Source organism: Mixophyes fleayi, chromosome 10 (assembly GCF_038048845.1).
Source record: "Mixophyes fleayi isolate aMixFle1 chromosome 10, aMixFle1.hap1, whole genome shotgun sequence".
NCBI classification, from domain to species: Eukaryota; Metazoa; Chordata; class Amphibia; order Anura; family Limnodynastidae; genus Mixophyes; species Mixophyes fleayi.
In genome coordinates, this window is record NC_134411.1 from 88,336,298 (window position 1) to 88,361,575 (window position 25,278).

Below are 25,278 nucleotides of genomic sequence, written 5' to 3' on the forward strand. Positions count from 1 at the left end.
GTTGGTAAAACCCCCTTTTGTCTCCTCACAGGGGCTGCAAGCGGCTGATACAGATCCCAGCATCCCCCCGTACGACACAGCGCTAATTTATGACTACGAAGGAGAGGGTTCAGTGGCCGGCACCCTGAGCTCCATCTTATCTAGCGAGGGCGACAGTGACCACGAATATGACTATTTGCAAGATTGGGGGCCACGCTTCCGCCGGCTGGCAGACATGTACGGCCACCAGTGACTTTAGTAGGACCACCCCAAAGACTGCCACAATAAGACTTTAAACCGTTGTCTACGCTTAAACTGGAGACACAACAGAAGTTTTTTCTATTGGTTACTGGTTGCGTACAGCCTGGGTGAAGATTTTCCGCAACAATCTCCTTGTATATATCCAGGTCGGGTTCAGTAACGTCCTATTTTATTTCTTGTATTGCTGAACTACCTGCAGCACAATCAGCTGGTGGGAAAGACACGGAACGTCTACATGGTCCACAGAACGAGGACCAAGCCGCGTATTTAAAAAAAAATAAAAAATGTTTACAGTAGGTACAAAATCAAAATGTTTTTGAAATCTGTAAGATGCGAAGGACAATTGAGAGCGGGGACCATCCTGTGACAGCGAGATGGAAAGTGATGCAGACAACTGGATTTGCCGGTGGAGGAAAGGATGGGTGATCACCTGGCAGATGGAGGGTTGGGATGTTAGGGTGTAGACTTGGGGTGGACCATATAAAGTGAGAAGGTAGAGCAGAGAGCTGGAGACACTGGCTAACGATGGAGTTATTAATGTACCGGGTTCAGGAGGGAACACAATGGAACTGGAGTGGATTGTTGAACATGCAGATTCTGGGACTGTTATAACTACAGCATGAGACTTAATGGAAACGGTTCAGTGGTTCAGACACTCTCTGATAATTCCACATTTTGTACATGTAATAAAAATTGTCTTTGTTGAAAACAGTTATTGTGGTCTGCTATTTCCCGTCACTGCAAAGGCCTATGGGAAGGCTCGGAGTGCCCTTTACATTGCATCGTGCCCATTACCAGGTGTATAATCCAGTCTGGCAGCTCTGGTTAACCATTGGTTAGTGCTTTGTTGTCCTCCCCAGTTTTGGGACCAGTCCTGAGAATTTTCTTGGTGGAGCTGGCTAGCCGGGCATAGCTGTCAGGGTTGTAATCCGCCCGGGGTTTGCCATGGGAGAGCAGCGGCATTGAATCCTGGGTAGGCTGCAGGACAAGAGGAGGTCGGCGCAGGCTGTCTCCCTGTCTCATAGTGTCTGGGAGATTCTTCCTTTTGGTCTCAGGAAGCAGGAGGAGGCTGAGGACCGATAGGATGCAGAAGGACGAAAGGACAACGTGGTGGAGGAAGAAGCCGGACTTCTGCTGTAGGACGATGATCGGGAGGGCAGCACGACCCAACATACTGATCCCCAAAATCAGGCCCAATGTGGAACCTCTGGAGGACGAGAGATGATACGGAGACGTCACACAACATTCTACACCTCATACATAACATCATGTGAGAGGACATAGGCCTGGTAATGAAAGTAGCCCTGATACCACCTGGACAATGTCACCTCTTAGCAGATTAACCTGCACACTAGTGGCTTTAAAGAACACCGGTCATCTACACATCTACACACGGTGGAGGCAGACATTTATTGGCCTGACCCAACAGTCATAAGACTATTGATTATTGACATCACTAATGCCTGGTATATTAGGGGTGAAGGCTTGGATACTCATGAACGTCTGCCGTCAATGACACAGCTAATTCCTAGTGAACCGATCGCCTACTTGAATTTGTATTCAGCCCACAATGTTTTTGCCTCCACTGTGTACGTAACCGAGAGGTACACTAGCTCCTGGCAAATGTGTGTAAGGGTGTAGTACAGGTTATCGGTGCTGTAAACACCAACACTGATTACTCCTACATAATTATTCCGATAATGAACAGAGCGACATAGACAAAATAACTACTTACCAGTAAGGAGACACAGAGGAAATCCGAGGAGAGGACATCGCAACACTTCCAAATGACGTCAGTTGTGTGCGCAACTTTTATTTTTAAAGCGGCAACGCACGGACTATGGTAATATTAATTTTATTCCTAACCCCAACGTAAAGGTAATACTTAGCTGGGCCCGTGCGTTGCCGCTTTAAAAGCCGAAATTTCCAAGTTGCGCACGCAACTGACCTCATTTGGAAGTGTCGTGATGTCCTTTCATCGGATTTCCACCGGTGTGTAATGGGGTGTATTATTTGTATTATTTCCAATTTAAAATCAAAATCATAATAAAAAAAATAATCAAAAAGCAAGACCCCAAATACATTTTATTTCCTAGTAAGGTAAATGTAAATATTTAGCCGTCTTTACTTATATACGTAAATATAAATTAAAATGGCATTTTAACGTTGCTTCTTAACAATAGAGCGGTAAAACTTACTCACCGGATTACCGTCGGCAACACCTCGCTGGCGTAGAAGATGCTCAGCATCACCATAGCGTGTGAGCTGACTGAACCCAGCACAGATATGGCAATAGAAGCTCCGTTGAAGAGATCTGAAAGGGGAGAGGGAGAGGTCGGTTATTAGGGAAGAGATTAGGCGAACAGACGTGGGACAGGTAGTTGGGGTGAGTGAGCCGTACACTGCGTGAGCGCCAGGAGCAGCAGAGAACAGAACCCGGTCAGTATGGTGCAGATCAGGAGAACCGCGCGGCGGCCCCAGTGGTTCACGGTGATGCAGAGGAAGATACAGGCCAGGAATTCACTGCAGGTCTGCAGGAAATAGGGGATTGAGCCGCCTAGAACCATGAGGTTCCGAGCAAAGCACGGCCGGATGCCACAGCCGATGAACCTGTGTGGAAGGGATGGAGAAGAAGCAAATAGTTAATAAAAGAAAGCAAATACATAAGGATGCAATTTAAGAGACAGGAGTAATATATGGGATAATATCCCCTGTATTGTAGATTATAAGGACATCATAATACCATTATCAGATCACAGGGTTCCTCAGACCACACACGTGTAGATCTGATAGGACAACTGGTCCTGATCTCGCAAATAAGAAAACACACTTCAAAGAAGGAGGAATGAGATGGTTGAGATTTGGGGGGGGGGGGGGACGACTTACGTAGCAAATCCGAGGATCAGCGCGTTTCGCCAAATAAGGCGGGTCCCAAAGATACTGCAGATGCTGTAATAACGAGGACGGGGGAAAACCTCCCAAAAAGAGTCTATTTCTGTAAGACAGAGTGGGACATGAAACGTTGGGAGTCATTGTGTAAGACGCAGAGATACAAAAGCCCATGTTTACATAGAGGGAGCATTGCCGCTGTGGCTAAAGGGCCATTCAATTATGGTTTAGTCTACAAACTGGACATGTTTTGTCAATCTGTCCTGGCAGTGTTATTAGATGGGTGCACAGTTCATACGTTGTACTCATAATCTAGCTACTAGGGGCACTGTACTTCTGTTTGTGGTCGAGTGCCTTTGTATCTCTTGTTTTCTGCATCCCTCTGTCCATGACCAAGACACCGGGACAGACATTTCCTTGGTATTGCTATATACAGTACAGGCATACATTTTCACATTAGTTGTTACAGTGCTCTCTTACAGCCTGTGAGCTTTAAGCTACTGTTGTCTATGGACCACCCCCCAAAAGCCATCAGGCCGCCCTCACCTGTGAACAGACTGTCCCGCTCGGAGATATTCTCTCCTATGTCTATACCGTTGGCTCTGGAGAAGAGAGACAGCTCCGACTTGCACCGATTCAGCTGCTGCGTGGCCAGGAGCCAACGCGGGGATTCCGGGAAGAGCAACCTGCAACTGAATGTACGAAAAGTAGGGATTAACACACAACAAGATCAGGATTATCAATAATAAATACCCAAATCCTATAATAATGATCAGTATAATAACTGTGATCTTACACAGGCCTGTACTGCAGGTTCATTAAATGAAGGTACATTAATATTTAAATATGATCGTATATGTGTAGAAGGAATAAAGCACAAGACTAACCCTAATTAGTATACAGAGGTAGTGATAATTAAACATAGTAGATATTTTATCATGTAAAAGTCACTTACCACCAATAGCCCCCTAGTAGTAATAAAACTCCAGTTATTGCCCCCTGTAGGACCCTCCAGTCTGAGCACAGAAGAGCCAGACCCGGCAGCAGGAGCTCACCGCCCAGCCAGAAAAATCCCCCGATCATTGTTATCATTAGTCGGCGACCAGGCGGGCAAAGCTCCAGCCCTGGGGGGGGGGGGAGGAAGAGAGCAGTTGTCAATGGATTATATATTGTGGTATTGGGTAGGAATAGGATAAAGTGACAGATAGAGGGCGCTAGTGATACCTACCTGAGACTGTTACGCCCTGAGCCAGCTTGTAATTAAAAATAAACAAATAACAAAGGTGGATATGACAAAAATGTTATCAGGAGTTATATAGGCCTATGGGGGGCTTATACAGAAATGAGTACACAGTACATTATGGTTTTGTATAATCCTCCTACTAGAAGATGATCAACCCATTAAAATTAAAAACGAGAGCTGGATCAATGTTCATGGGAATGTAGCCGGACAATTTACCAGGAACTTGTGGCTTTACAAGAGCACAAAGCGCCTCAGTGCCAGGTCACAAGGTCCTAGTGACTGGGCAGGCTGCGTTCTCAGGAACAGTGGCTCCGCCTACAAAACATATTTGTAAAAGTTCCCCTACCTTGACAGAACTCGAGATATTTCACATTATATTAACAATTGACGAGTACCGGCTACTGTTCTCTGTTATCAGGCAGTTTAGTCTGAGGAGAGGCTGGCTGCAGTGTCCTTCTATAGGATTACTGACAGGAAGTCTGGTGTGCGCAGGAAAATATCTTCCCCCATGTTCACAACTTTACCTCAAATACTTTCAGCTCTCCTGACATTTTCCATAGATGTTAGTTATGTCATTAGTAGCTCCAGGCCTAGTGTTGTTTACCCTGTAGCCATTCCTAGACAGTGCGCTGGCCATCCCCACCCTCACATCTCAGTCACAAAGTTTTAGCAAACACAGCAGCCGCCCACAGCAAACAACAGGAGACAACACGGGGAGGGGAGAGAGACAGTGACCCAAATCCTGCAGGAAGCTGGTTAATATCCTTCATGGTAACAAACACTTGCACTCACTTGCTATGTACAAAGCCAGGAAGATCCCAGCCAGGGCTCCCCCGAAGCCGACTCTGATGGACAGGAAGCTGAGGTACCCAGGAGAGAAGCACAGCGCCACTCCGAGAGGCAGCGCAACCACCAACGCAGCAATAAACGCATTGCGTCGCCCAAACCTGCAAGACAGTCCTGAGAGCTTATAGTGCAATAACAACGCTTCTTTTAAACCCCATACATTCATACATGTGATAAATGGATGTTTTATCCGGACAGAAATCATCTTTTCCAAGTTTGGTCGTGACAGACTTTTGACAAATATATGGCAGGGTGCAGTGTATCTCAGTGAATAATTTTTTGAGTTTCTTTTGACATTCAGGTGTTAATCACTCGCTTTCATCGCTCCTTACACACAATAAACGTATGAAAAGCACATTAACAATAGGAGAAATAAGACTCCATGGTTCTGTTCCCACAACTGCGTCCTAAAATGTTAAGCATGGTGTTTAATATTTTATAACATTAGATTATCCTATGATTCACACATCAATGCGCACTAACAACGCCATAGATTATATTGGAATACACATGAAAGACATTACAATGCATTACAAGTGTCTGCTAGTTTTCATGCTCTCTGTATCCTGCGTATTAGTGTCACTGAGCCCTGAAATAAGGAAAAGATCGTATAGTTCACCCTATTCTACAATATATTCGATTTATTTTCAGGTGGGGGTTAATTTAACTTTAACATTCAATGAACATCACACTAGAACTACTACATGTGTTTGGGAACATACGTTGCTATGGCCTTACATGTCACGTAATAGGAGCACATCCCTTCATTCTTACCGGTCGCATATGGACCCGAATATGATGAACCCAAACAGCCAGCCAATCAGATTGCAGATCTGCTCCAGAGACACTTTCCATTCATTGCCACAGACCAGGTCCCACTGAGAGGAGAACAACATGTCAGGATTAAGCACATAACACTATGTAAACCAACAATAGCTGAATAGCTGTAATAATCACAGTGGTCCCGGCTGGTACAAGAGCTTACAATCTACAGCAGAAGTAGACACTTTGTGACTCTTCATTTGTTTTGAAAACTACAAATCCCAGCATGCCCTGCTAGCCTCTGATCAGACCTGGTCTAAAGAAAGAGGGCTAAAGGGTGTAAAGAGTTCTGATGCACACAATTAAATGGCAAGCTCTGTGGTCCAGAAGTGCGGTTGGGTCACTCACATAACCGTCTCCTGACCGTAATTATATTACAGAAGAGGATATTTGTGACAGAATAGAAGAAAATGAAAAGAATTGACGTCTACAAAAATCTTAAGAGCTACAATCCTCCGGTATACAGATCCCACACTAATAGATGTAAACCCCGTTCAGTGAAGTAATTAAATGGACATTATCACCAAAATAAAGAAACATTGCTTTCATATTGAACACATTGCTCATTGTTGCTTTCCTATATCTGGTGGTCTGCGGCTATGCAGCCCCATACCCAGTCCTCCAGCCATCACAATGTGGCCCTTGTCAAAGTCACTCAGATCCTTACAGTTGCCCATTTTTCCTGGTTCTAACACATCAACTTCAAGAACTGACTGTTCACTTGCTGCCTAATATATCCCAGCCCTTGACAGGTGCCATTGTAACAACATAATCAATGTTATTCACTTCACTTGTCAGTGGTTTTAACCCTGTGGCTGATCAGTGTATGTGTGTACGGATATATTAATTGTACAGATAATGACATGTACTAGCGGCTATAGCTCCGCCCACACCATCACTGTCTGGTTCACTTCAGAGCTGCTGTAAAACAATACGAGTGATGGACGGAATGTTCTATGTAAAACAGGAGATGGGAGGATGAACATACGGGGCCCGGGGCCCTGCAGGCTCCAGTGTAATCCCTGTCACAGTGTCATCTGCAAACAAAACAACAATTTTGGTTTACGTCCTCCGCCCTTCCGGATACTCAGTACTGATAAACTCTTTTTGGGATTCAGGTGCAACTTACACATCCTGTTCTGCAAATTGGGAACATTATTACGATCTTTGCCCTGAGCCAACTAAAGTCTTAAAAATGACCTGTATCTTGTTATACAAGCTGTGCACATGGAAATTAATTAGGGAAAGACCCAGAGTGTGATTGAGACCCCGTGTAGCTGGTTTGTGTCCTCTTCCTTTCTACTCTGTCAAAAAAAAAATACCAGACAAAACTGGTTATTGTAATCTGGGCCCTCAGAGCCCCTAGGGCCCCAGGTTGCCTAATAGATGATCCAGCTTTGGGAAGAGAACAGAGAATTCTGCGGGACAGCTGCTCCCTGTCTGCGCGGTGGGCGGTGCCTTATGACGCACATTACATCATCAGCTCCCTCAGAGGATGATATGACGCAGGCAGGTCAACAGGCTGCCTGCAGATGTTCAGAGAGTCTGCTGTACTGAGACTAGGGGGTATATTTACTAAACTGCGGGTATGAAAAAGTGGAGATGTTGCCTATAGCAACCAATCAGATTCTAGCTGTCATTCTGTAGAATGTACTAAATAAATGACAGCTAGAATCTGATTGGTTGCTATAGGCAACATCTCCACTTTTTCATACCCGCAGTTTAGTAAATCTACCCCTAGATCTTAATTTCAGATAACCTTAGTTCTTATATACAATCCTGATAGGCTTCCGTACATAATAAGTATGTTATAATACTCTCTCTTATATAAAGTTTTGTCTGACTAACCTGTGGCTCTCCAGGTGCTGTGAAACTACAAGTTCCAGCATGCTTTGACAGCTATCGGCTCCCTATCTGCTGGAAGAGCATGCTGGGGCTTGTAGTTTCACAACACCTGGAGAGTCACAGGTTGGCCGGACCTGAATAAAGCAACAAGAATTAGTGGGGAACATGCAACGTGGCGTGGAAGAAGAGACTGTGAGCAGGTAGATGGCCAGATGTACACGTGGCAGGTACGTACACACCTCATAAGCCTCGGGCTCTCTCCTCAGCAGACAGAAAAACAAACACTGAACAACCTGTTTACCAAACTATGCCAAGAATGAACTGGAGCCGAATCAAAGGGTAATATGACCCCGTAATTAATGCCAAGGCATTGTGCACCATCAGTCAGGCCTCATACCACTACCACAGTTATTAGCGTATGTGGTACATTTGTTTTCCAGGTTTAGGAACAAATCTTCTCATGTCCTATCCACACTTGTGGATAAATGCATCGTGGAAAGCTGCAATAAGCTTTAAACACTAGTAAAAACACTAGCAGCAAACACATGTCAAATGTGCTTCCACTACCACTAAATAACACTGGCACAATGACAGCGAGCACCTGCATTTACTCAGTCCCACTAATGATCAGGACGTCTGTGCCACGGGCTGGAGGCCGCCACACAATTTTTCTAACTAGTGGTGAACGCAATGTTCTTTCTAAGGTTTGGAAATGAAAGATTTAAACAGTCACCTGCAAACCATAAATAATATTTTTGACAGAGAGATTTCAAAAATGTTCTGTTTACTAACACACTATTTCTGAAATACAAAATAGATAACAAAGAGGCATTTAAAGCACAACTGAGGTCTATGACAGTTGACCTACGATGTCACAGCCCTAGCGCCATACCCCCAATCTGACAGGGACAGAGGAAGGGGAAGGGGGCACGGCACCTCAGGAGAAGGGGGGTTGGTGGTACTGGCCTGGCAGCATCGCCAGCTCCTCGCCCCAATTTTGCTGTCGTACCCGGAGATGCCATGTTTTGCCCCCAGGTAGAAAGCCATATTTTTTCATTTATTTCTTTTTTTAATACTGTTTTATTAGTAACATCAAGTACATAAAAATACATAAATATAGCGAGTTTAAGAGAAGTCCAGCAAAAACATATGAACAGATATAGGGGCACATTTATCAATATTCACATAAAGTGAAAAGTAGTTTTCAATCCTTATCGCAATGATAAGGATTGAACTATTTCTCACATTTATGTACAGCCGTGCACAGACACAGCAGTTCCGAAAAACTGCTGTTTCAGGGATAAAAAAAAAAATCATACTTACCCCCCTCTTCGGAAGCGCTGTCTCCGGGTCTTCTCTTCACTCTTCAATTGCGCATCTCCAGTTCCAAGAACTGGACATGCGCACACAGATCCCCTCTCTGTCTCTGCAACGATAGTTGCAGAGAGAGAGCGCTGAGTGACAGGGAGGGATCATGTGATCCCTCCACACATGCGCTGTCCAGCTCTGCTCTTCGGAGCAGAGCTGTCAGCATTAGAGTTCTTCAATTCCGATGATGTACGCCAGCTTCAGCTGTACATTAACATGACAAGTTCCCAAAAAAAATTTTTTTTCGGGACTTGTTAGATTGCGGCCAGGAGCAGTCACCATTCTGTTGAATGGTGAATGCTCCCAAAAACGAAGAGGAGTGCAAAGCAGCAGATATCCATGATATCTGCTGCAATGCACCCTTAATAAATTTGCGGAGGACAGGAGGACACCTTAATGACCCGTTAAAAGCACTATCGTGCTTTATTAAATATGCCCCATAGGGTAGGTAGCACTTCAAAGCGCGATATACACTGCCAGTAATAAACATTCCCCAATGACACCTTCATACTATGAAATCAACTGTGCGCCGGTCTTGTATCACAATGATGTTATAATTTTAACATTTTAAACATGGAGGGAGGGGGGGGGGGGGAGGTTATAGTGTAGAAAGCAAAGGAGGGTAAGTACATGGTTGTGGGGGATGAAAAGAGGATTAGATGAGCGGTAGGTGGGAATAAGTTCACGCAAGGAAAGTATAGAAGAGCTCTAGATTGTAAGTCCAGCCATTGGTTTGGTAACGGTTAATATGCTCCATCTGGTAGGTGCGCCAAACCCAACCGCAGACCAGAGTGTCGGAGGACATGGGGTTCATCCAGGAAGCAGCGAGAAAGCTCCATATTTATATTGCCCAATTTTTTTTTATTTTACAGGTGCAAAATTTGCAGTTTGCACATTTTATTTATTAAACGGACAGAAAGGATCTTCCCTGTATCCTAACGTAGAACGCATTAAGTTTCCTCAAGAACGCAGGACATAATTACAGGTTCATCTTTACACTCCCTCTGGTATATTACACTGTGGGAGGGCTTCTCACATCTGTACATTGTGGTACGACAAGATCAAAGCTGTGAAGAATTGAGATTTAGGGGTACATTTACGACCCCAGATCGGTAGCCCTCAATATGTACCGCTGCCAGCGAACGGCTAAAGTGCCCAGCGCACGGCGCTTCCTCCCGGGAGGAATCCGGAGAGGCTTTAGCTGGATCCCATATGAAAATACCAGTAACGCCAACCTGGGATGGCATTACATTGCTGTGAACACCTTGGGGCATATTTAACAAATTGTGAAGGTGCACTATCGTGCACATAACGTTCAATTCATGCCCCGATGTGTCCCCCCGCATATTTATTAAAGGTGCATCGCAGCAGATATCGTGGATATCTGCTGCTTTGCATTCTGCTTCGTTTTGGGGAGCAGTCACCATTCAACAGTATGGTGACTGCTCCCTCTTGCAATCTAACATGTTCCGAAAAAAATTTTTTTTCGGGAACTTGTCTTGATAATGTACCAGCTGGAGCTGGCGTACATTATCATAAATGAGAAATCTCAGTGCTGTCAACTCTGCTCCGAAAAGCAGAGTTGGACAGCGCATGTGTGGAGGGATCATGTGATCCCTCCCTGTCAATCACCGCTCTCTCTCTGCAACTGTAGTTGCAGAGATCGAGCGAGATGTTTGTGCGCATGTGAAGGTCTTTGAACCTGCACATGCGCAATTGCTAAAAGAAGAAGACTGAAGAGGACGATGAGGTGATCCAGGGACATCGCGTTCCGAAGAGGGGGGTAAGTATGATTTTTTTTTATCCCAGAAACAGCAGTTTTTCGGAACTGCTGTTTCTGTGCAGGGTTGTACATAAATGTCAGAAATAGTTCCATCCTTATCATTGCGATAAGGATTGAAAACTATTTTTCACTTTATGTTAATATTGATAAATGTGCCCCCTAATTACCCAACACCACTGTCCCCATAGCGGTAAGGGTCGGTAATTAGGTGAATGCAGAAATCTATGATTTCCACCCAACACTGTAGATAAAATTAAAGATTAATGTACAAGATAACGTACACAGGGTTCCAGCAGATCAGACCTGTTCCTAGTAGTATCAGCCACAGCTCAGCAATGATCTCCTCTTCCATTGCTGCGGGGATCCTACACAGGAAACATGTTAATTGGTAACATGATTCCGGAAACAGCGAGGAGATTTTAGGCCGCATCGGAGGACACCAAGTAAGTAATAGAGTGAATTAATTTTTAATTCAGGGACTGAGTAATACACTGTTATTCTCTGTATATAACCCTTCTCTTGGAATACAATAACCTCCATTGTAATAAGATCTGTATCACCTCCGACACGTTTATCTATCCTCTCTGTGTCTATGTTGACCTCTGTGTTATGAATGTTTGTCATGTCACCTCAGATGTCCTCTCTGCACCTCAAACTTAATATGTCAAAAACTGAGCTACTAATCTTTCCACCAGTCAACAGAAGTGATATCTAACGTTTCTGAACGCAATAATAAACCCGTCCCTAGAAGCTTGCTGCCTGGGTGTCGGACTAACCTCAGAGCCGTCATTTGTGCCCCGTATTCATTCTGTCTCCTAATCCCATTATAGGGATGTATGAAAGGTCTCCGGGACACATACGTATCGCTCACAAGACACAGCAAAGACATTCATTCAAGGGGGCAGATTCAATTGGCCGCGTTACTGCCCAAAGTAACTACGTTACTACGGGATCTGTGCTGGTGGTTCCCTGAGCCGCAAGCAAAAATCAGCGTTGAAATTAACGTACTAACGGTAATAGTGCGCGGGTCGGGTTACTTTAACGAGTAACGAGGTCAGTTGAATTCCCCCCACTGATTTTAAACCTCCCATATTACATTTCCCTTCTTACTAGTTTTCTCCAAATCAGACGTTCACTCCTATAATCCAATATGAACATAGTATTCCTCACAAAACGTTTTCCTGCATTGTTAGCCTGTACTTAACTGAAAACGCTAAGAAACACTTGTACTACTATACACAAAAAAAACTGCACCATATGTCTTCTAAAGTCACCCAGATCGCCCCCAACCCCCCCCCCCCCCCCCCCCTCCTCTCATACTCCATCATTACTTGCTCCAGTTTTTGTTTGGCTGCACCCACTCTGCACCATACCCACCCTCAAAACAAGACATCCCCCTAATCTCTAAACCTTCCAGCGTTCCCGGAAAACTCACCTATTCCGGCAAGTTTATCAAAATCCAGAACCACATTCATAATCTCCCTAAGACATTCTACCTCCCCTCTACACTGCTCACACAGACCTTAAATGATCCTATTTCTAAATCCAAACAAACCTCTGACCCCAGACGGCGATTTGGAGTCACTGGATCATATAAGCACCTTTTTGCCCCTTGCAATCTGGCTGGACCAATGTGTAACAGGTGGAAGTTACCTTCAGGTATCAAACTCCTATTTACTTATTGAATTATAAGCTTTCCAGCAGGGCCTTCTCACCTGTGTCTGTTAATAACACTTGTTTAAGTATTTCAGTTATCTTGAAAGGTTGAGGTTAAAAACAGGTTTTGCGCTTAGAGTTATTGTTTTAATTTGACCCAGGAGAAGTCAAAATCAACTAATTTAAGTGTCTATTATCCATCTGACTTTTGCCCTGTTAATTTATCTGCCAGCGCAGCGATGACGGGTGAATTAATCGGGCAATGTACTAGTGAAGTCATGTCAGTATAGAAGGCCAACCCTGAGATGACTTCTCTCTAACGTTAACTGCAGGTTCTAAGCCGGAGTCTATACTCCACACAGGTGACCTAGGGCCAGCGCACGCAAAGGTCATATACGTAAATTAACGCAAGGGAGAGCAGAAAGGCTGCGGATTCCAAGATCCCTCTTCTCCCCATAGGACTGAATGGCTAACACTATCGTTAGATGGCTTTAGCCTTTGAGGATCAAGTTCCAAAAAGCGAAGCTTGATACATTTCCCAGACCACAGTCCCCATTCAGTATTATAGGGGCTGCGGTATTATGCGGTAATCTGAGCAATGCAGGAGAGATCTCCTACGTTAGGAATTTCTTAAATAATCAATTTACTTAAAAATGCCAAAACCATGCGGAAAAAGATGTTTTTGCACGGTTTAGGTCTTGATAAATAGCCCTTTGAAACGAGTGGTCTCATGTCTTCACTGAGGGCAACGACAACTACAAATGGACAGAAACATACAGATACAGGTTACACAGTATCTGATACACAGAGACCAGGGATATACGGACAACTTGGCCGAGGTTAACTCTTCTGCTACGTCTGAAAACTCACTTCTTGCAAACTATTTCCTTCTAGGCCCAAACCCATGTAACACACAGATTATTAATTATCAATTATACAGACACAGGAATCAAATACAAATATGTATGGAGAAGAAATTTGCGCCTGGTGTACAGACCCCTATCACACTCCTCCTCTAGCATTTAATTACATTTAAACATAATGAGACCAATGACTATAAAGAAAAATAAAATGACAGATGTTAAAGCTAGCTTTAAATATCATGTAAAATGACAGACTAATAGCCAAATTCCCAACAACACAGATAACTATTGTGAATTTGATGACAGTAATGCCAAGATTAAAATAAAAGATTCTAGCATTATATGCAAGTAACTCTCCAAAGACTGATTTATTTAACACCATTTTCACAAACAAGTTTGAAGATTTAAATTCACTTATATTAGTCTGTAGCTGTCTGAGTAGATGACTTTAGACAATCACATACAGATCTCTATAGGGTGATCTCATCCCCAGTGAGATATCCAGAGACAGGTCCAGCTTAGTCATTTCACACTGGGGCATTACTCCTAGATGGTACATGTGATACCCAGTACATGTATACACTGTAGTTCAGAAGTAAACATCCTGTGCCACATGCTGGGACCTGTAGTTCCACTACAGCTAGAAAACCACAGGTTGCCCAAGACTAGCTTTTCAGCTACAATCACCTGCTGTATTTGTAAGGCGGGTGAGAACAACCAGGAAAATCCCTGTGCCAGTGCCCCAAAGTGTGCCATGCTGCTGGCACTGCCAGCTGCTATTACCTGAGTAACGATGGTATTATGTGCCATGGAGCTGGCACTGCCAGCTGCTATTACCTGAGTAACGATGGTATTATGTGCCATGGTGCTGGCACTGCCAGCTGCTATTACCTGGGTAACGATGGTATTCTCCAGCCAGCCCTGGGACTGATACCCCCGTCCTCCGGGGCAGCTGCTGTTGCTGAGTGTGGCCCCTGAGCTGTTGCAGGGACCCCCGGGCTCCCCCGGGCACCTGTACTCCGGGAGGCTGGTGAACAGCTTGTCCGAGAAGAAGCCCAGAGCCACCAACACATTGGGCAACCAAGAGGCGGCAGCCACCAGCCGGGTGTAGCGCCCGAAGCCGCCCGCCAAGGGCCACACTCTGCCGTCAAAGTCCATGTGGATCGGCGGCCCCGAGATCGGCGGAGACAGAGCAGACAGTCGGGGGGAGGACTTGGATAGTGGCCGGGGGGGAGGAAGGAGGAGGCCGGGGGAGGAGGGAGGGGGTGGAGGTGGGGTCAGGGACATTATACTGCATGGGAGTACCGGCTGGGGACATCTCTGGCTGCTGCAGAACCTCTTGGTAACAGAGCTGTCAGTCAGCTGCTTGGAGAAGTGATTGACAGCTCTGCTGCTGCAGAACCTCTTGGTAACAGAGCTGTCAGTCAGCTCCCTGGTGCCTCGCCCTGCAGGACACGTATAAAACAGCTGCTTTCTCCGGGGTTAATGCTGGATCTGTAAATGGACCCCTCTGTCTCTTAAACATACTACTTATATATTATATTGTGTGGTATAGGAAGGGATGTTAATTGCTATCAAATATACAATTCCAGACTACTGCATTAAATGCACAAGCTGCACAGCTGTCTGATCAGCTATATACAGCTATTAGCATACATCCCTATACCACAATTAGAGCCATTATTTTTTTAGTTCACACTATTTGTATTTTGATCCAATATTATATTGTGTGAAGCATTATTTAAAGTTTTATTATTGTAATGATTTTTGTGTGGACCATAAGAGTTCCTCAGAGATAGAATTATTTCCTTAAGGGTTAAACACCCGCACATGGCTCCAGATCCCTCCACTCCTGGGCCCAGTCCTCTCTATCTCCAGCCACATTGGACCAACGTGTGGAAACTGCCTGCAGCTTAATCTGAATTGTTTCTGCTAATAACTGGAATAGTCAGGCACATGCTAAGCATGTCAGGGGCTGTGTTTATATACATACACACTAGCGTGCAAAAGTTTGGAATCACTTAAGATCCGGCTGCTGCTTGTTTTTGTTTTTTTAAATCCAGGTACCATTAAATTGACTATAATTTCATGGTCAATACAATGACAATGTCTTAACTTATTTTATATAACTGTTCTATTCATCCAACTTTACTTTCATTAAAATAATCCTCCATTTGCAGTAATTACAGCTTTACAGATGTTTAACCTCGGGGGGGGGGGGATATTCAATTGGGATCCACGGCTGCGCGTGTAAGGTGTCATTACGGCACCGCAACATCGAGGATTTCCCCTCGCAAGCCTATGGGGTGCGCACAGAAATCCGTGATTTTGTGGGATCAGGGGCCATGCGTAAGCGTGGGCGCGAATGCTAATTGAATGTCCCTAGGTGTCAGGTTTTGAAGATGTTAAGGGGAAATTTGTTCCCAGACGGCTGCAGCTCTTCCCAGAGGTGCGCTGGCTTGTAGGGCGTTTTTCTCCAACCATACGGTCCAGTTCATCCCACAACAGCTCAATAAGGTTCAGATCTGGCGCTTGTGCCAGCCAAGCCATCATAGACACTACGCCAGCCCCGTTTCTTCTATGAAGAGTATTTGCATAGCTTAGAGTTATGCTTAGGACCATTGTCCCGCTGCACGCTGAAATTTGCACCAATCAGAAGCTGACCACAGGGGCCGGGATGACGTTGTAAAATAAGTGGCTCATTATTCCAGCGCTCTGTGTAAATCTCTCACTTTACCAGCCCCCACACCACTACATTTCATCCGAAACGATTGATATAAGGGGTCAAGCACTCCTCATCACCATTTATTTATATAGCGCCACTAATTCCGCAGCGCTGTACAGAGAACTCACTCACATCAGTCCCTGCCCCCATTGGAGCTTAAAGTCTAAATTCCCCAACACACACCACAGCTTCCTTTCATTGGCTCTCACATACATTCTCCACTTCAAGTCAAACACCTCAAATTTAAACTCCACAACCCTCTTTTCAAGTCATCCATTGTGTAATGTCTGTTCTTTTGCCTATTTTAACCTTTATTTCCTATTTGGCAGATTTAAACGTTTCTTTGTCACTCTGCCTATAAGACCAGCATCCTGGAGTTTTTGTATAATTGTAGATGGCACTGGTATTCAGCGTATACTATCTACGGCAGCTGCCAACTCCGGACTGGTAAGGCCTCCGATGTACTTATCCTAGTCATACCTTCCAACTGTCCCGATTTTAGAGCTCGATCCCGCTGTCCCACCCTTGGACATGTTTGTCCTGTGGGTGGAGACATTGGGAGGTATCTTCCGCTAGCAGAGCAGCGGTGAACAGGCGCAGCTAGTGGTCTGTGCTGCAGTGGTTGTAAGGATTCACAGCGCTAGACAACCTCCTGGGGGAGAGTGGCCAAGAGCCTTCCAGATTGGGGGTATTCAGATGTTGGGCGGTATGTCTTAGGCAGGTTTACATCTGGGCCTTAAGCTTCTTTTCCAATCCTGGTTAGATCCAATTTGCCCTTTTCTCTCAAAACGTAATGGACAACTTAGTATGAAATATTAAGTTTCTGGGCAATCCGACTCATAGAATAGCCTTCATTTCTCAAAACCACAAGACATGGATGTGCGTCCATTTTTGAACCCAGAATTAGGACACTAATGGCTGCTGAAAATGGGGCTTTGCAGTCATAGGCGAATTATAAATTATAAATCAGTCATTTCAAGCAGTAAGTCATTAGTCGTTTCTTACCAATATTTTTAACTCACTTTAATGGCACTTTGTTTTTTTAAACAAAGTATAAATTCTGTAAAAACAAAAACCAAGAAGCATCTTAGTGATTTCAAACTTTTGCACAGTTGTGTTCATATAACCAAACAACTGAGTTTTCAATTAAATGTTGCACAACTGAGTATTGACAAAGACTAAAGGTTTAAGAAGTTGCACTCATGTAGAGCACTCAAGGATAGTTACTACATTTAATATTCATACAAAAGGCCTGTATTGCACAATTGTATTTATATTCATCCGTTGTTCAAATATTTAAATTGTGTCAACTGCCATACTTAAAACCAATGCTAAATCATTTCATACCAATATACTCTATTTTTTAAGAATCCTCAGATTAGATTTCTAAGGGAAATACAAAATGTAGTGCTGTCGAAATTCTTCACTCTTGGTGGGGGTTCAGTGAAAAAATAGTTAAAGAAAAAAATAAAATAATAATAATAAAAATAAAATAAACATTTAACCTTGGCAGAGGTCCCCCTATGTCTCAGTCATTGTCTATGGCAGTGTTGGCTAACCTGTTACACTCCAGGTGTTGTGAAACTACAAGTCCCAGCATGCTTTGCCAATATATATCAGCTTATTGCTGGAAGGGTATGCTGGGACTTGTAGTTTCACAACACCTGGAGTGTCACAAGTTAGCCAACACTGGTCTATGCTATAGTCTGTCATGATAATGGGGCATTTACAGGCTATTTGCCTGCACCAACCAGTGGCGATTGTACTCTAAATGAACCAGCAATGATTCTGGCCTCATAGCAGCACTTACACGACTGCCTTCTAGCCCATCACCCACCACAAGTATTCCACACCCAGGCAAACATCTAAAAGAGAGACTGTGTAAAGTTTATATATAACGCAGTGCACCAACAGAACAATAGTTTTATGAAATGGTTAAAACAGTGACAACAACAGGCAGATCCGATTCACACCGATGTGCCACGGAGAGCTTTCAGAGCGGTGACGGGCATTCCGTGGCCATGTAACATTGCAGGTTTTTGGCCTGCACCCTATAGAGGTGTACAGGAAAATCAGCGATGTTTGGGCCTCTATCACTGCAATATAACATACAGGGAAACAATATTTCATTACTAGACTCTCTATAGCCAACCACTGCGTTATCCACCGCGGCAGAGTCTGGTGGCAATAAAGGTTCCCCTCTCTTTTCTGCCATAAAGGCAGGAGGTCCTGCTTCAATGTCACCTTTGCCTTTGCTGGGCAAACACAGACCTGCATAGAATGAGGACTAAAGACAATATCTGGTCCTCGCCATCCTTCACTGTAGTCTCCACTTCTTGGTAATCCAGCAGCAGCAGTAATTCCCCCTGCTGTCCCCAATTTATGTCTTCTGGGTCCATAACGGGCACTCAGATTGGCAGCGCTTGTGTTTCATGGGTTCAACCAGATGCTGCCCACCTCACTCTGGGACCACTGCAGGCAGCTCCACAAATCAATGGCACCCTCTCAGGATTAACCCTCTGGATGCACAGTCACACTACCTGCCGTGGCGTACTTAGGGCAAGCTGCGTTTGGTCCAGTCTTTGCAGGATCAGTCTCCCCGGGGTGGCTGCTGCTCATTCAGTGTACATAACATATATACATAAAAAGGGAGAAACATGTCTTGGCTATTTTTAAAAGAAAGGGTCCTGATGGGCATAAATGTACAGTGTCAGAGATAGGAGGGGACGTGCCTAGCCCAATTCAAAATCAGTGTTGAAATAAAGCTGCCCAGTACTTGGGTGCTGCATGCAAAAGCTGCCAGCAACCTCCCTACACGCACATAAAAATAGCTTTAGTGCCCTTTGTGACATGGATTGCAAATTTGCAACCTTTAGCTGGGTTTACCCGTCACTCTAAATAAGACCCTATGGGGCATATTCAATTAGCTTTTTGATTCGCGGTAACGCGCGTTGCCGCGAAAAGTGCGCGTTCTTGCGGGTATTACGGTACCGCATTAACGCGGATTTTCGTTCGCAACCCTATGGGCTGCGAACGAAAATCCACGTTATTGCGGTACCGTGTATTACGTTTCGCGGCTGTTCCGGCGCGTTACCGCGAATCCAAAAGCTAATTGAATATGCCCCTATATGTTACCATGGAGGATAAAACCTGTGTCTAAGAGGGGGACGGACGGACGGACTTGAAAGTGTCATTGTTTTACTGTTACCAGCGTCACAGCCAAACATCTTTAGAGAAATGCGTAAGCGATTATTTGTCCAGCACAAGTAACGCTGGCATTCTGCAGGCCAACCTGACATCACAAGTGTTAGCACAAAGAGCCAAATATGTTCACAAGTGCTGAATGCTGAACTTTAAGTGATGAGAACAGACTTGTGCAACAAGTATTTCAGCTTAGTAAGTTCCTACCCTGGGCTGTTCCAGGAGCTGTTAGGAGGTTAAGACATTGCATGGGAACTATAATTTCTACGAGAACTGAAACAATCGTATCCCTTTATGCAGATGTCATGTATACACAAAATGACAGCGACACCATAAAATAAACAGCATAAGATAAATGTGCACCATCACGGCCACCTCCTTGTCTACTCTAGCAGAAGCCAGAAGGCTGCTCTATACAGGAAGGCCAATCACAAGCTGTGAAGAGCTACAGAATATGCTGGTGCTATAGAAATGTTCACAACGATTGATTACACAGGGCAGAAACAAAGTCCTCTAGAGCTACAAAGAGATCATGTTTTCAGTATTTGTAGAAATAATCAAATCTGCAGAAACAGATGGGATAATTACCAGAAAAATAGATTACGGTATATACTCGAGTATAAGCCGACCCGAATATAAGCCGAGGCACCTAATTTTACCTAAAAAAACTGGGAAAACTTATTGACTCGAGTATAAGCCTAGGGTGGGAAATGCAGCAGCTACTGGTAAATTTAACTTTTTATAGATGTTTTCATACCGTTTAACTTTACCTAGATTTCATCACATTAAGCTAATGGCTACCTGGCACACCATTATTATGCCAATTTGCTAATCAATGAGCTGTAAGCCTATGTTCCAGGTTTGGGCAACCTTCAGCTCTCCAGTTCTTCTGGACCATAAGCAGCTGCCACAGGCTGACACTTGTACAACAGGTGCTACAAGTTCTCTAAACCTGATAAATGCCTCCATGACAGCTTACAGAATTCTGCCATTAATAGTGTCTGGACAGCATACATAAAGAGGGGACGTAATTATGAGAACACAGGAATTGTTCTGTAATTCCTTTATAAAGTGTCTTCCAAAGTTTAGTTATACTGAGAGAGAACCATCTGTAGAGTAAATGGTAATGTAAATCCAGACATTGGGCAGCACGGTGGCTCAGTGGTTAGCACTTCCGCCTCACAGCGCTGGGGTCATGAGTTCAATTTCCGTCCATGGCCTTATCTGTGTGGAGTTTGTATGTTCTCCCGTGTTTGCGTGGGTTTCCTCCGGGTGCTCCGGTTTCCTCCCACACTCCAAAACCATACTATTAGGTTAATTGGCTGCTAAAAAAATAATAAAAAAAAATTTTGACATGTGTGTGTTAGGAAATTTAGACTGTAAGCTCCAATGGGGCAGGGACTGATGTGAATAAGTTCTCTGTACAGCGCTGCGGATTCAGTGGCGCTATATAAATAAATGATGATACATTGCAGTCTCTTATCTGTTTTCTGATGTTAGGCAAACTATGTCTCTGCGGGGAATCAGCAGAGGTGCCGATCTAGTAATGATGGCCGACAGTGGGATGGCTGATCAGTGCCGCTAGGTTTGTGCAATTTTTCACTGATGTCGCGTCTTCAGTGGATAATTGGTATTTTAGGTCAGAGAGATCAGCGAATGGTCTATCTCAGCTCCGGTGTTCCGTAGCGGCAGTAGCAGATTACAGTGTGCCGAGTATGTATGCGAGCGCAAAAGAGGTAAGTGTCAAAGATCAATTCCAACTTTAAACTGTATATGACACTCGCGGCAGGTATAGAACCAAGGGCGGGTAGAGTCAGTCACAGCTCTATTCCAAACTAGCAGCTCTCTATTACTGGCGCTGCTCTTCTCCCTCCCAGCCTGAATAAATTCGGGTAAATAATGCCCTGTCACCCACACTTCTCCTTCGCTGGTTTTTAAGGTGTGAATGAATAAAGTTTGTTAACACCCCCCCCCCATATAAGTAAGCGCTCCGTGCTTGGGGACTAGAGAATGATGCGTCCCAGGCACTGCACTCACCTTTTGGGTCTATCTGGAAGCCGAAGTTGCAGTGAAAGGTGGACATTTCCCAGCATCACCAGGAGCCCAAGACGCAGACGATCGGGAACAGCAGTCTGTAACGGGACCCGTGAGAACTGCTGCGCATGCGCAGTCTAATGCCGGGCAGCGTCTCTGAGCGAGTGCTCAGCTATTCCCGACGCGGTGTCAGAGGTCACTCTGCACAGGCCGCATCTGCACCACCCACCTTGCCCGCTCTGCTGCAGCCTGCATTGCGCTGAGTACAGCACCTTCTCTCCCCACTAGGGATGCCGCTCACCTACCTCACCCCAAGTATAAGCAGAGTATAAGCCGAGGGGGGACTTTTTCAGCACAAAAAATGTGCTGAAAAACCCGGCTTATACTCGAGTATATACAGTAACTCACCTGTGCATGAATAAAGAAATACTGAAACATGAACTGTTGGTAGCTCTTGATGACCTTTGACCTTATTGGTAGTGTGGAAGGAAGATGTACATTTTTGTATTTTACGGCAAGGCTGTATTTACAGTCAAAATCATAAACATCTTTTTCTTTGTCTGTGCCCTTATATAGCACATGAAGTCTCCAACGCTGAAACAATTGCAGAAGAAATCTAGTTATTTCCTTTGGCACACAGATATATCGGTGTGCACTACCTTATCCGCCAGTATCTCTCTCCAGCAGTAGTCCTGGATTTCAAATCAACGTCCTTTAAAATGTGCGCTAGTGGCAAATGGACTATGCTTAAGGTTAATATACAAATAATCTTTACCAATGCAATAAAAATTAAGTTAAAAATAAAGTACACACCAAAAATGATACTGAATTTTATTTATATAGAACTTTTCTCATAATATGATTCAAAGCACTTTTCATTTGCAGACATACGATGCAAAAGAAAACATAAAAGAACACAGAAGAGGGCTCGGAATTGGGTATTATGAGCAGAGGTGCATTAATGAAATGATTAAGTAAACTGTATTTATGAAGATTTGCAGAGAAGAAGCTTCTGTCACTGTGCAAGGGAGCGGGTTCCAAAGACTGGGAGCCACAAAGCTAACAGCTGGGGCCCATGTGAGGTATGGGAGATTCTAGGTACTTTTACTCCACCTGTGGATTGAAGTGAGCAAGAGGGAGTTTTTGGGGAATGAAAAGCTGCTTCAAGTATCTAGGACCCAGATTATGTAGAGCATTGTCAATAAGCCAATCTTGAAATGGATTCTCCATTTTACAGGCAACCGGTGAAGAGAAAGGAGAATAGGTGTTATGTGACAGGAACAGGGCTGGTTAGAAAACATTCTGCCTACAGCTGCAAACAGTGCAATTTATTTTCTGGGAGACCCAGGTAAAGTGCATCGCTGTAGTCCAAGCATGAGGACACAAATGCAAGTATGAGTTTAGGAAGACCTTTTGGGAGATCAAAAGCTTGACTCTGGCTATGTTCCTCAGATGTTTTTGTGCCAAGCCACAATCAAGGACAACAGCAAAATTCTGCACATCTGACCTTCCAAGCTTAAACTTAGTGGGTTGACCCATCTGCAGTGTTGTCATTTGGCAATGAGCTCCCATGAAGAATCTCTGTTTTATCCACCAACAGGCAATCATCCATTGAAGCTCAGCTCAACAGACATTATGGATTGATATTGGGTTCTCAGTAATTGTAGCAAAGGAAAGGTAGAGTGGATTATCATCTGCATAGCAGTGGTAGTCTGGGCAATGACATTATTTCACCCAGTGGGAGCATGTACATTGCAAATGGCATTGGGAGATGGGATGACATGCCGTGTGGTACAGACGATTGTGCTCCTGGTGACACTTTGTAAGCTGCCAGTGAAAACCAATTTGAACCAATTAAGGACTGTCATGCAATCCACAATTCTTCAGTTCTATTAGAATCCCATGGTCCACAGTGCAGCAGAGGTCAAGGAGGAACAAGTCCTCTGTCTCTTGACACCAGACGTCCATAAAAGCACATGTACCAGGGCTCTGACTAAAATGGATCATAAAAATCACAGGCCGACAGACTGGATGCACCCCACTTTAGACTGCACTATTGATTACAATCCAGTATCAAACCTTCAGTCAGGCTTCTAACGGTGTTTGTTTTTTTTAATAGAAGAGGTCAGATACCCACTTCCTTTAGGCAAAATGCTTGTCTACAAAGAGCCGTGTACTATTTTGTAAATACCAGACCAATCACATCAATACACACTATTAGGATTGTCGGGGCTGGAAGCAGACCACAAACCTAGGGTAATTTCATTAATACATCCTGGGGGTCAAAGCTCATCCACACTCACAAGTATTCTGGAGCCTTGGACATCACTGTTTGTAATAAAAGAGCCTCCATCCTGTTTGCAATCCAAAGGAGATTACATTATCTACTGCAGCAATACATGTTGAAGGCACACACGCTTCTTGAAGGTAAAGCATTTTAAAAACACTTTCAAAATTAAGTGTGCTATTTTTACAGAATCGCAGGTCCAAGATTAATTTAACAAACACCAAATCTGGAAAAAAAAAATATAATTCTTTTAAATAGAATAACGCCCAATGATTCAAAACAAAGTATTTCAGATGTTAGTGTGCCAACATTCTACATACAAACCTAAATGAGGTTTTTGGTCAACTGGTCAAAATATTTGCAGCATTTGGGTGAGTGTGGCTTACGTGCATGTGAAATGGGTGGCTAACAAGTTTTTCGTAACCTCCCTGTGGTCTTGTATTCCTATGACTGGGCCACTTCTGGACTTTATTTCTTTGTTAGAGAGACTCCAATGTGGCTTTTGCTGTATTTTTTTGAGACATCTTACTGCTGGAACATTAATCTTCTCCCAAGTCACAGGTCTCTTGCAGGCTGCTGCAGGTTTTCTGCAAAGATTTGTATATATCTAGCCATGTTTTCAGCCGTTGAAGCGCCTGCATAACATTATGCTCCCGTCTCCGTGTTCTTACGAGGAAGCTCAGTTACGCTAGGTAACATTTCATGTGACTTTTCTTAAGTGGTTTCCTTGTAGCCCTTCTCCCATACAATGCAGATGTGTGAAGTGCCCAGGCTACTGTCCCATTGAACAGCTTCCCCATCTGTCTGGGTTGCCATAGGCGTAATAACTGCCCCCTTCTCACAGATTCTCAGTTTTGGGAGGACAGCCTGTTCTAGGCAAACAGTTGCTCAGTAGCCGCCTTTCAATACATTTTCTTAGGTTTGCTTTGAATGTTATTTAATCTTCCAGATGAATCTATTTGGTAAAACACTAATACTGTGGGACATCTCAGGCAGGTTTTAATTTTGAATTGATTTGATGTACACAGACTTCAATCAATAAAAAAGGCTTCACATTGCTCCCGGGTTTAGTTAGTATTCACTACTTTTTATAAGACTATTGTGTTGATCAGTAGTAAAAACTCTCAAACCCTATTTTGTTCACATGTTCCAAGAAAATAAAATGTGAAAAGTGACCCATTTGTGCACTTCCCACCAGCAAATTCCGTAGCGCTTTACAATTATGCCCAGCTAATCCACACACTTTAATCAATTGTGTTTGGTTAGAATTCCAAGTGTGGTCACTCAATGACCCAACGGACTGTCCACCTTCCACAACCTTAATCAGACCTACACCCAAATGACCTGATCTGTGTAATCTAGTTCTACGCATGGATATCAATATGTCTATTCCTGGGTCAATGCTAGTTCCTTCCTTTTTATATCAGCTGGGATACAAGGGTCACATGGAAGAGGTTTGCTATATGCAGCCAGCAG

At 44.1% G+C, this 25,278-nt stretch overlaps 2 protein-coding genes across 3 annotated transcripts in view; one reads left to right on the top strand and one right to left on the bottom strand.

The window, feature by feature from the left end:
- The window catches only part of CDH15 (cadherin 15), an 81,118-nt gene extending 80,167 nt beyond the window's left edge, over nt 1–951 (top strand). For both annotated transcript variants that reach the window (XM_075189049.1, XM_075189048.1), the window contains exon 14: nt 32–951. In XM_075189049.1, coding sequence (XP_075045150.1) covers nt 32–232 — 201 coding nt within the window. In that variant the 3' untranslated portion in view covers nt 233–951. The remainder of the gene's footprint in view (nt 1–31) is intronic.
- On the bottom strand, nt 512–14,781 carry SLC22A31 (solute carrier family 22 member 31). The gene is made up of 9 exons (XM_075189050.1): nt 14,447–14,781; nt 5,993–6,096; nt 5,165–5,319; nt 4,085–4,253; nt 3,676–3,821; nt 3,127–3,235; nt 2,642–2,850; nt 2,443–2,554; nt 512–1,447 (listed from the first exon to the last, which is right to left on the bottom strand). Exons 1-9 carry the CDS (start codon nt 14,711–14,713, stop codon nt 1,066–1,068), a joined length of 1,653 nt encoding a protein of 550 aa, XP_075045151.1. The 5' UTR covers nt 14,714–14,781; the 3' UTR covers nt 512–1,065.
- Nucleotides 14,782–25,278: the final 10,497 nt, after the last annotated feature.

Bases quoted from the DNA above. Each gene is read 5' to 3' on its own strand.
- SLC22A31 (XM_075189050.1), bottom strand. From the start codon at position 14,713: ATGGACTTTGACGGCAGAGTGTGGCCCTTGGCGGGCGGCTTCGGGCGC. The intron at 4,254-5,164 runs GTGAGTGCAAGT...CCCCCCCCCCAG, and splicing joins CCTGGCTTTGTACATAGCAA to GGCTGGAGCTTTGCCCGCCT. The intron at 1,448-2,442 runs GTGAGTAAGTTT...CTCGTCCTCCAG, and splicing joins GTGTTGCCGACGGTAATCCG to AGGTTCCACATTGGGCCTGA.